This window comes from Cherax quadricarinatus, chromosome 20 (assembly GCF_038502225.1).
Source record: "Cherax quadricarinatus isolate ZL_2023a chromosome 20, ASM3850222v1, whole genome shotgun sequence".
NCBI classification, from domain to species: domain Eukaryota; kingdom Metazoa; phylum Arthropoda; class Malacostraca; order Decapoda; family Parastacidae; genus Cherax; species Cherax quadricarinatus.
Genome location: NC_091311.1, coordinates 32472928 through 32485634, shown reverse-complemented (window position 1 = coordinate 32485634; position 12707 = coordinate 32472928). Strand labels below are relative to the sequence as shown.

The 12707-nt window shown below is 40.2% G+C and overlaps 1 protein-coding gene across 6 annotated transcripts in view; it reads right to left on the bottom strand.

Annotated features, from left to right (window-relative positions):
- tzn (tenzing norgay) overlaps positions 1–12707 on the bottom strand; it is an 87025-nt gene that overhangs the window by 62836 nt on the left and 11482 nt on the right. For 2 of the 6 annotated variants that reach the window (XM_053793302.2, XM_053793295.2), the window contains exon 2: positions 5711–5803. The exons of 3 other annotated variants lie outside the window; for them this stretch is intronic. In XM_053793302.2, coding sequence (XP_053649277.1) covers positions 5711–5780 — 70 coding nt within the window. In that variant the 5' untranslated portion in view covers positions 5781–5803. Of the gene's footprint in view, positions 1–1440; positions 1538–5710; positions 5804–12707 lie in introns of those variants that run through there. One more of the 6 variants, XM_070086914.1, reaches the window with a different exon arrangement.

Below are 12707 nucleotides of genomic sequence, written 5' to 3'. Positions count from 1 at the left end.
GGATTAATTGGATTTACATTAATTCTTATGGGAAATATTATTTCAGCTTTTGGCCATTTCGGTTTTAGGCCGACTTTCTGGAACGAATTGCAGCCGATATCCAAGGGTCCACTGTATATATAAGCAAACAATAGCAGACAGGCAATTTTAACAATGCAAGACTAACCACTGGGAAGGGAGGGAAATCTTCAGCTCAAGTACTTTCACACTTCTCGGTGCACCATGAAGAGCTATGCAATGCTGCAAGGCAGCAACTGAAGAATTGAGGGGAAGTTTTTTGCCAAACAGGTAAAACTGGTCAATCAGCAAGAACTCATTATAAATAAGTCCTGTCTAAAAATTTCTTTACATGTTTAAAGATATATTTTTTCATTTATGTTAATGTAAAAATTGATAATTTTGTATCAAAAGAACCTTAGAAAACTTGCCTAACCTTATTATAACAGGTGCAATTTAATTTAGCCTACTCCAACTAAATATGTTTTAGATAAGTTTATAATACAGGTCCTCCATCACAAATCCGGCATCATTGGGACATGTAGTGTGCCGGATTACTGAGTTTGCCAAATTACAGAGTGGTTAGGTTAGAATACACTTAATAAAATTAACCAACTTGACTTACACAGTTCATTGAACATCGGCAAAAATTGAACATTTCCGATACTTTGAGCTCAATTTCAAGGTACTTTTCGTCATGAAAGCAATCAAAATCATGTCTATTTCTGTAATATATCTTCCATTCTATCAAATGAGTCCAAAAAATGAGAATACAACCATAAAAACCATACGAAAATATACTGCAAAGAGGCGGCTAATGGCTGAGAAGTGAACTCCCTTGTTTATCATCCGTCTTTTTTATTTTTGTTGCACGTTAAGAAGCATCTTTCCATCATACATTGCCCAAGTTTCAATGAGATAGCCCAACAAACAACCGAGAAAAAAAAATATTTACCAAAAATCATATATGGCAAACCCAAGCCAGGTACTGGAAATAAGTCCCTTTGTCTGACTTTTTTGGGTTATCCTAGGTTCTCTATACATACACTGCTATGTATGATAATCTATGTAACTGTATTTGTGTATACCTGAATAAACTTATTTACTTCTAGTCTGTCAACTGAGTACAAGAAACCACCCATTCACTTTCAACTACCCAATAAAGTGGTCAGAAATTGGCAATTTGGCCAATTTCACACAAATTTCAACAGATGCCAATTTCAAAACAGGACCCAGAAAAACAATGCAGACATTCCTGGCACTAAAATAACATTATCTCTGTTCATTAGTCATGGCTACAGGCCCCTCTTATATTACTCTTGCTTACCATTTGGAATTTTTATTCACAAAAAAAAAAAAAAATTAGAAGATTTACTGTTATGCAGCCTGCTGCATTATTGTAATAATTGTATAAATAATGTCAATCCATTCTTGACTCTGTACTGGAATTTGGACTGGCAGGCGGACAGGTATTGGACGGTGATGTCATTTGTTTACTCTTGAGCTTCGCTAAAGAATAGAACATTTTCGCTACTGTGAGTGCAATTTCAAGGTACTTTTCGTCATGAAAGCAATCAAAAATCATATCTATTTCTGTAATATTTTTTTCATTCTATCAAATGAGGCCGAAAAAATGATAATATAACCATAACAACCATACAAAAATATACCGCTAAGCGGCCGCTAATGGCTGAGAAGTGAACTCCGCTATTTATGGTCTGATTTCCATCATACATTGCCCAAGTTTGAATAAGATAACCCAACAAACAATTGAGAAAATAATAATATAATAATAATAATAATAATAATAATAATAATAATAATAATAATAATAATAATAATAATAATAATAATAATAATAATAATATCTTTATTTACTACACCTACATGTACAAGGTATACAGGCCTAGCTGACATCAGTGACATACTACTGTATAGAAAGGCACTTTTTATGCTGAGTATTTCAAGAAAATTAGGTCAGTGTCCCAGGATAACACCAACACTAGTCGACTAACACCCAGGTACCCATTTACTGATGGGTAAACATAGACAACAGGTATAAAGAAACACACCTGTTTCTACCCTGGCTGGGAATCGAATATTTACCAAAAATCATATATGGCTAACCCAAGCCAGGTACTAAAAAAAGCCATGTTGACTTTTTTTGGGACACGGGAGGAGGAAGAATTAGGATTAGGGCAATTGCAGCGGGCATATATAGAACGGTTTGCAGAAACAAACTTATTTACGGGGGACAGTGGAGGACACGTTTTCCGGAGACCATCCTAGGTTCTCTACACATATACTGCTATGTGTGATAATCTATAGAGAGAAAATAACTTTTTTGTTTCATGTTTATGGTGGAGTACGAGTGTATATCATAGTTAGCCTGTGCTATACTCCGTTTTCTCTAATATAAGCCACCAAGATAAGGATAGGAGAATGGTATTTGTTTACCATAACCTCTTCATAACTCTGTCGAACTGCTCGGTGTTATGCCAAATATTATTCATTCTGGAGTATTTAACACGTTTTATGTTATTTATATTGTTTCTTATGTCATATTAGATCAACTGTGATAGGCAAATAAGCTGTAGTGTTGATATTAGCGTAATAATAAAGCATATTCTCCCGCTTCACAAGACTCAGCTCACAGCAACCGACAGTGGCTTCAAAGCCACCTTATCTTTAATGGATAATGTACTGTGCAGGTGTTTTACATAATGAGAAGCATTTCTTTTATTCATTGGAACCATGGCTAGGGCTAAAAGTAAGCAGGTTAAAACAATAAATGGAGAAAAAGAAATTGGAATGGCTTATGCAGCAAGTAGCGCCACCAAACAGTACCAGCAGGTTGGTGTGGCGACCCTGGAAATTTGAAATTATGTTAGCCAAAATTAGTGCCGAATAACTGAAGGAACCGAATAACTGATTGCTGGATTTGTGATGGCGGACCTGTAATTTAATAATAAACAAACACAATGAAATATATTTTTTTTTGTCAGGTTCAGAATGATTTTTGCGAGACTGCATACACAAATTTTTGCTAGTCTTATTCGGCTATTTAAGCCAAAATTGCAAGTTTTACCTATTTAGCATGATTATATACATCTATATATATATATATATATATATATATATATATATATATATATATATTTTTTTTTTTTTTTTTTTTTTTTTTTTTTTTATTTATAATATTTATTTCAACAAGTCGGCCGTCTCCCACCGAGGCAGGGTGACCCAAAAAAGAAAGAAAATCCCCAAAAAGAAAATACTTTCATCATCATTCAACACTTTCACCACACTCGCACATTATCACTGTTTTTGCAGAGGTGCTCAGAATACAACAGTCTAGAAGCATACACATATAAAGATACACAACATATCCCTCCAAACTGCCAATATCCCAAACCCCTCCTTTAAAGTGCAGGCATTGTACTTCCCATTTCCAGGACTCAAGTCCGACTATATGAAAATAACCGGTTTCCCTGAATCCCTTCACTAAATATTACCCTGCTCACACTCCAACAGATCGTCAGGTCCCAAGTACCATTCGTCTCCATTCACTCCTATCTAACACGCTCACGCACGCTTGCTGGAAGTCCAAGCCCCTTACCCACAAAACCTCCTTTACCCCCTCTCTCCAACCCTTTCGAGGACGACCCCTACCCCGCCTTCCTTCCCCTATAGATTTATATGCTTTCCATGTCATTCTACTTTGATCCATTCTCTCTAAATGACCAAACCACCTCAACAACCCCTCTTCTGCCCTCTGACTAATACTTTTATTAACTCCACACCTTCTCCTAATTTCCACACTCCGAATTTTCTGCATAATATTTACACCACACATTGCCCTTAAACAGGACATCTCCACTGCCTCCAACCGTCTCCTCGCTGCTGCATTTACCACCCAAGCTTCACACCCATATAAGAGTGTTGGTACTACTATACTTTCATACATTCCCTTCTTTGCCTCCATAGATAACGTTTTTTGACTCCACATATACCTCAACGCACCACTCACCTTTTTTCCCTCATCAATTCTATGATTAACCTCATCCTTCATAAATCCATCCGCCGACACGTCAACTCCCAAGTATCTGAAAACATTCACTTCTTCCATACTCCTCCTCCCCAATTTGATATCCAATTTTTCTTTATCTAAATCATTTGACACCCTCATCACCTTACTCTTTTCTATGTTCACTTTCAACTTTCTACCTTTACACACATTCCCAAACTCATCCACTAACCTTTGCAATTTTTCTTTAGAATCTCCCATAAGCACAGTATCATCAGCAAAAAGTAACTGTGTCAATTCCCATTTTGAATTTGATTCCCCATAATTTAATCCCACCCCTCTCCCAAACACCCTAGCATTTACTTCCTTAACAACCCCATCTATAAATATATTAAACAACCATGGTGACATTACACATCCCTGTCTAAGACCTACTTTTACCGGGAAATAGTCTCCCTCTCTTCTACACACCCTAACCTGAGCCTCACTATCTTCATAAAAACTCTTTACAGCATTTAATAACTTACCACCTATTCCATATACTTGCAACATCTGCCACATTGCTCCTCTATCCACTCTATCATATGCCTTTTCTAAATCCATAAATGCAATAAAAACTTCCCTACCTTTATCTAAATACTGTTCACATATATGCTTCAATGTAAACACTTGATCTACACATCCCCTACCCACTCTGAAACCTCCTTGCTCATCCGCAATCCTACATTCTGTCTTACCTCTAATTCTTTCAATTATAACCCTACCGTACACTTTTCCTGGTATACTCAGTAAGCTTATTCCTCTATAATTTTTACAGTCTCTTTTGTCCCCTTTCCCTTTATATAAAGGGACTATACATGCTCTCCGCCAATCCCTAGGTACCTTCCCCTCTTTCATACATTTATTGAACAAAAGTACCAACCACTCCAACACTATATCCCCCCCTGCTTTTAACATTTCTGTCATGATCCCATCAGTACAAGTACATGTACAAAAGGTATACACCAGTGCCTAGCAGACTATCAATGACATACTAATATGTAGCTCTCCTTTTGCAAAGCCCTTTGCTTATCTCATAAGGTAAGCAATTTAATACTGGGCTAATAGTTAGATCAGTTTATTTTGTTGTTGCCCCTTCCTCTTTTCCCATCTAAATGTGACAACCACAGTTGCCAGTTGACTAACACCAAGGCTAACCTATTTTACTGATACTTATTACCAAATTTCTTTCTACACATAGGTGAACATACTCCCTCCATAACATTTTTACCCACTTTAGGACTGCAGCATTCACTCAACATTTCCCAAAATCTCTCTCTCTCCTCTACACTTCTCTCTTCTCCAGTGCATACTTATTATAACCCACTTTTCACATCCAATCTTTATTTTACTCCACATAATCCTTGGAAATCACATTATTGTACTCTTCTTTAGCTCTATCTATTTGTTTCCACCTGTACTGGAAATTGATCCTTGGACCTTAGTGCGAGAGCTGATACACTAGCAATCAAGCTACAGGACATACATACATATCTACATATAGTAAATAATTTATGTTTATGTCATTATTTTTAACACACTGGCTGTCTTCCAAAGAGGTAGGGTGACCCACAAAGTGGTTATTACCATACCATTTCGTTACTGAAAGCTATCTATACCTCAAGCATCTATTCATGAGCAAAATACCTCGGAAATATGCAGCAGTGAGAGACTGGATAGCTCGGTCTGGTAAGAAGGAGGCGGCTAACCGAAACATTGAATCAACATGTCATTCACACACTGTAATAAAAAAAAAATTGTACATAGAATAATGAATATACTACTACTATTGCACTTTAAACAATTAAAAATTTTAATTATATACTGTAGTGTATTCTCCAGTATCTAAATTTGCAATATAGGAGTTGTACAGTGGACCCCCGAGGTTTGTGAGCCTCGTGCTTCATGAATTTCGACTTTCGGCAACTTTTTTCGTCAAAATGTAGCCTAGCGTTTTGTGATTTGCCTTGTCATTTGTCGGTCATACGGAACATGTCCAAGCGGCATCCCAGCATCCCCGCATGCACAAAGGCACCCCACACACCTTTCAGAGTCAAGTGTGCCATTGTTTCTGGGCGAGTGACTATCACCTCACATGTTCATGAGATACATTTTGTAATACGTATCCCATTCTTTTTTGTGCCTGCAACTACTAAATAAGCCATCATGGGCCCAAAGAAAGATCCTAGTGCCAGGCCTTTGGTAAAGAAGGCGAGAACACGAATGTGAACGTGGAGTGCGTGTGGCTGACCTCAGCAGGATGTACGTGTAGCCCCTTCAACAATCAAATGATCACTTCCATCGTGGCGAAGAAAAAGAAAATCAAGGAAGCTGTTGTTGTGAAAGGGGTAGATAGGCTGACAAAAAAAAGACTGCAAATAATTGAAGATGTTGAGAATTTGTTGTTGGTGTGGATCAACCAAAAACAGTTAGCAGGAGATAGTGTTATACAGTCGATAATCTGTGAAAAGGCAAAGCAGTTGCATGCTGATCTTGTAAAGAAAATGCCTGGAATGAGTGCTGATGTTAATGAATTTAAGGCCAGGAAAGGCTGGTTTGAGAGATTTAAGAAGTGTAGCGACATACACTGTGGTAAGGCATGGCGAGGTTGCAAGTTCTGACAAATGAGTGGTTGAAAAATTCGTGCACAAATTCAAGGTGTACATAGTGGATAAAAGAGTCCTGCCCCCAACAAGTGTTCAATTGTTATGAAACGGGCCTCTTTTGGAAGAAAATGCCAACGAGGACCTACATCAAGCAGAAGGAAACAGCACTGCCAGGACAAGCCTATGAAAGATAGGCTAACTCGCTTGTTCTATGGCAATGCTAGTGGAGATTTCAAAGTGAAGCCTTTAATGGTGTATCACTCTGAAAATACCAGTGTTCAAGAAAAACAGTGTTGCCAAGAGTAAACTGTGTGTGATGTGGAAGGCTAACAGTAAGGCATGGTTCACAAGAGAAATTTTCCTTGACTGGTTCAATGAAGTGTTTGGCCTGAATGTGAATGAATACCTCATGGAAAAAATTGCCATTGCCTTCTGGTAATGGACAATGCACCTGCTCATCCTCCAGACTTGGATGACCAAATGGTGGAGGAGTTTAATTTCATCATAGTGAAGTTCTTGCCCCCTAATACCAATTCTCTCATCCAGCCCATGGACCAGCAGATAATTTCAAACTTCAAAAAACTGTACACCAAAGCAATGTTTCAAAGGTGCTTTGATGTGACCTCAGACACTGAATTGACCCTAAGAGAGTTCTGGAAGGATCACTTCAATATCCTCAATTGCATAAGCCTTAGAGATAAGGCTTGGGAGGGAGTGACTTCCAGGACTTTGAACTCTGCTTGGAGAAAATTGTGGCCAGAATGTGTCCTCAACAAGGATTTTGAAGAGTTTGAGGCTGACCCTGTCGACCCTACACCTGTTGTGGAATCTATTGTGACATTGGGGAATTCCATGGGGTTGGATGCGAGTGACGAGGATGTGGAAGAGTTGGAGGAGGACCACAACGAAGAGCTAACCACTGAAGAGTTGCGAGAGCTTCATCTGCAACAGCAACAGACCACAGCTGAGGAAATAGCTTCAGAGGAGGAGGAAGAGAGATGGAAGAAGGTGCCTTCTTCAAAGATTAACCCTTTGACTGTTGCAAGCCCCTTTCTGAAACTGTCATTCTATGTTGGAAAAAAAAAAAAAAAATTCTTATGAAATGATAGAGAATCTTTCCCCGATGGTAATGACACCAAAAGGACGAAATTTGATCGATAACTTACAGAATTATGCTCCCGCAAAGTTAGCGATCTCAATGATACATACGCATCGGTGATTTCCCTGACTGAGCCCTATTTTCAGCTAATTCCATTGTTACAGTCGACCAAACTCATAGCAATTTCTTTAGAACTCCATTTTTTCTATTAATTCAGTACAAGAAACTGCCCATTTACTAATTTTAACTACCCAATAAAGTGGTCAGAAATTGGCATTTTGACCAATTTTATGCAAATTAAAAAAGATGCCAATTTCAAAATAGGGTCCAGAATAAACAATGCAGACATTCTTGGCACTAAAATAACATATCTTATGTTCATTAGTCACGTCTCCAGGCCCCTTTTATATTACTCTTGCTTTCTATTTTGATTTTTTATTCATACAAAAAATAGAAGATTTACTGTTATGGAGACTACTGCATTATTGTAAATATGGTATAAATAATATCAATGCACTAGTGAAAAAATATCAGACTCCCCAGTTGACGTGTATTGGATGTGTGGTGTGATTTGTTTACTCCTGAACATCGGTAAAAATCAAACATTTCCAGTACTTTGAGCTCAATTTCAAGGTCGTTTTTGTCATGAAACTAATAAAAATCACCATTATTTCTGTAATATGTCTTCCATTCTATCAAATGAGACCATGGAAACAAGAATACAACCATAAATACTATAAGAAAATACACCTCAAATTCTGCGTTTTAATCCAAAAAACACAGGTTTTTTCTCATTATGCACTGTGTGCTGCAGGATTTTTTTTATATCACGAGCCTTTTCCATCCTATGGAGAGGGAGCATGGACACGCGGGTCGTCCCACAGTTACTAAAAACAACAGACATAGCCCCACTCCACAAAGGGGGCAGTAAAGCAACAGCAAAGAACTACAGACCGATAGCACTAACATCCCATATCATAAAAATCTTTGAAAGGGTCCTAAGAAGCAAGATCACCACCCATCTAGAAACCCATCAGTTACGCAACCCAGGGCAACATGGGTTTAGAACAGGTCTCTCCTGTCTGTCTTAACTATTGGATCACTACGACAAGGTCCTAAATGCACTAGAAGATAAAAAGAATGCAGATGTAATATACACAGACTTTGCAAAAGCCTTTGACAAGTGTGACCATGGCGTAATAGCACACAAAATGCGTGCTAAAGGAATAACAGGAAAAGTCGGTCGATGGATCTATAATTTCCTCACTAACAGAACACAGAGAGCAGTCGTCAACAGAGTAAAGTCCGAGGCAGATACGGTGAAAAGCTCTGTTTCACAAGGCACAGTACTCGCTCCCATCTTGTTCCTCATCCTCATATCCGACATAGACAAGGATGTCAGCCACAGCACCGTGTCTTCCTTTGCAGATGACACCCGAATCTGCATGACAGTGTCTTCCATTGCAGACACTGCAAGGCTCCAGGCGGACATCAACCGAATCTCTCAGTGAGCTGCAGAAAACAATATGAAGTTCAACGATGAGAAATTTCAATTATTCAGATATGGTAAACACGAGGAAATTAAATCTTCATCAGAGTACAAAACAAATTCTGGTCACAAAATAGAGCGAAACACCAATGTCAAAGACCTGGGAGTGATCATGTCGGAGGATCTCACCTTCAAGGACTATAACATTGTATCAATCGCATCTGCTAGAAAAATGACAGGATGGATAATGAGAACCTTCAAAACTAGGGAGGCCAAGCCCATGATGACACTCTTCAGGTCACTTGTTCTATCTAGGCTGGAATATTGCTGCACACTAACAGCACCTTTCAAGGCAGGTGAAATTGCTGACCTAGAAAATGTACAGAGAACCTTCACGGCATGCATAACGGAGATAAAACACCTTAATTACTGGGAGCGCTCGAGGTTCCTAAAACTGTATTCCCTGGAACGCAGGCGGGAGAGATACATGATTATATACACCTGGAAAATCCTAGAGGGACTAGTACCGAACTTGCACACGAAAATCACTCATTATGAAAGCAAAAGACTTGGCAGACGATGCAACATCCCCCCAATGAAAAGCAGGGGTGTCACTAGCACGTTAAGAGACCATACAATAAGTGTCAGGGGCCCGAGACTGTTCAACTGCCTCCCAGCATGCATAAGGGAGATTACCAACAGACCCCTGGCAGTCTTCAAGCTGGCACTGGACAAGCACCTAAAGTCGGTTCCTGACCAGCCGGGCTGTGGCTCGTACGTTGGTTTGTGTGCAGCCAGCAGCAACAGCCTGGTTGATCAGGCTCTGATCCACCAGGAGGCCTGGTCACAGACCGGGCCGTGGGGGCGTTGACCCCCGAAACTCTCTCCAGGTAAACTCCAGGTACAGCACACACTGATCACACAGACCCATTCTCTCACATGTGGTCCTACCAGCTTTCTCCTGCTTGATTTGAAGCCACTAGAATTATCGAGTATATTTTTTATTATTTTTTTATTATCACACTGGCCGATTCCCACCAAGGCAGGGTGGCCCGAAAAAGAAAAACTTTCACCGTCATTCACTCCATCACTGTCTTGCCAGAAGGGTGCTTTACACTACAGTTCCCATCTCCAGGACTCAAGTCCGGCCTGCCGGTTTCCCTGAATCCCTTCATAAATGTTACTTTGCTCACACTCCAACAGCACGTCAAGTATTAAAAACCATTTGTCTCCATTCACTCCTATCAAACATGCTCACGCATGCCTGCTGGAAGTCCAAGCCCCTCGCACGCAAAACCTCCTTTACCCCCTCCCTCCAACCTTTCCTAGGCCGACCCCTACCCCGCCTTCCTTCCACTACAGAATGATACACTCTTGAAGTCATTCTGTTTTGCTCCATTCTCTCTACATGTCCGAACCACCTCAACAACCCTTCCTCAGCCCTCTGGACAACAGTTTTGGTAATCCCGCACCTCCTCCTAACTTCCAAACTACGAATTCTCTGCATTATATTCACACCACACATTGCCCTCAGACATGACATCTCCACTGCCTCCAGCCTTCTCCTCGCTGCAACATTCATCACCCACGCTTCACACCCATATAAGAGCGTTGGTAAAACTATACTCTCATACATTCCCCTCTTTGCCTACAAGGACAAAGTTCTTTGTCTCCACACACTCCTAAGTGCACCACTCACTCTTTTTCCCTCATCAATTCTATGATTCACCTCATCTTTCATAGACCCATCCGCTGACACGTCCACTCCCAAATATCTGAATACGTTCACCTCCTCCATACTCTCTCCCTCCAATCTGATATCCAATCTTTCATCACCTAATCTTTTTGTTATCCTCATAACCTTACTCTTTCCTGTATTCACCTTTAATTTTCTTCTTTTGCACACCCTACCAAATTCATCCACCAATCTCTGCAACTTCTCTTCAGAATCTCCCAAGAGCACAGTGTCATCAGCAAAGAGCAGCTGTGACAACTCCCACTTTGTGTGTGATTCTTTATCTTTTAACTCCACGCCTCTTGCCAAGACCCTCGCATTTACTTCTCTTACAACCCCATCTATAAATATATTAAACAACCACGGTGACATCACACATCCTTGTCTAAGGCCTACTTTTACTGGGAAAAAATTTCCCTCTTTCCTACATACTCTAACTTGAGCCTCACTATCCTCGTAAAAACTCTTCACTGCTTTCAGTAACCTACCTCCTACACCATACACTTGCAACAACTGCCACATTGCCCCCCTATCCACCCTGTCATACGCCTTTTCCAAATCCATAAATGCCACAAAGACCTCTTTAGCCTTATCTAAATACTGTTCACTTATATGTTTCACTGTAAACACCTGGTCCACACACCCCCTACCTTTCCTAAAGCCTCCTTGTTCATCTGCTATCCTATTCTCCGTCTTACTCTTTATTCTTTCAATTATAACTCTACCATACACTTTACCAGGTATACTCAACAGACTTATTTTTTTTATTATCACACTGGCCGATTCCCACCAAGGCAGGGTGGCCCGAAAAAGAAAAACTTTCACCATCATTCACTCCATCACTGTCTTGCCAGAAGGGTGCTTTACACTACAGTTTTTAAACCCATCTCCAGGACTCAAGTCCGGCCTGCCGGTTTCCCTGAATCCCTTCATAAATGTTACTTTGCTCACTCTCCAACAGCACGTCAAGTATTAAAAACCATTTGTCTCCATTCACTCCTATCAAACATGCTCACGCATGCCTGCTGGAAGTCCAAGCCCCTCGCACGCAAAACCTCCTTTACCCCCTCCCTCCAACCTTTCCTAGGCCGACCCCTACCCCGCCTTCCTTCCACTACAGAATGATACACTCTTGAAGTCATTCTGTTTTGCTCCATTCTCTCTACATGTCCGAACCACCTCAACAACCCTTCCTCAGCCCTCTGGACAACAGTTTTGGTAATCCCGCACCTCCTCCTAACTTCCAAACTACGAATTCTCTGCATTATATTCACACCACACATTGCCCTCAGACATGACATCTCCACTGCCTCCAGCCTTCTCCTCGCTGCAACATTCATCACCCACGCTTCACACCCATATAAGAGCGTTGGTAAAACTATACTCTCATACATTCCCCTCTTTGCCTACAAGGACAAAGTTCTCTGTCTCCACAGACTCCTAAGTGCACCACTCACTCTTTTTCCCTCATCAATTCTATGATTCACCTCATCTTTCATAGACCCATCCGCTGACACGTCCACTCCCAAATATCTGAATACGTTCACTTCCTCCATACTCTCTCCCTCCAATCTGATATTCAATCTTTCATCACCTAATCTTTTTGTTATCCTCATAACCTTACTCTTTCCTGTATTCACCTTTAATTTTCTTCTTTTGCACACCCTACCAAATTCATCCACCAATCTCTGCAACTTCTCTTCAGAATCTCCCAA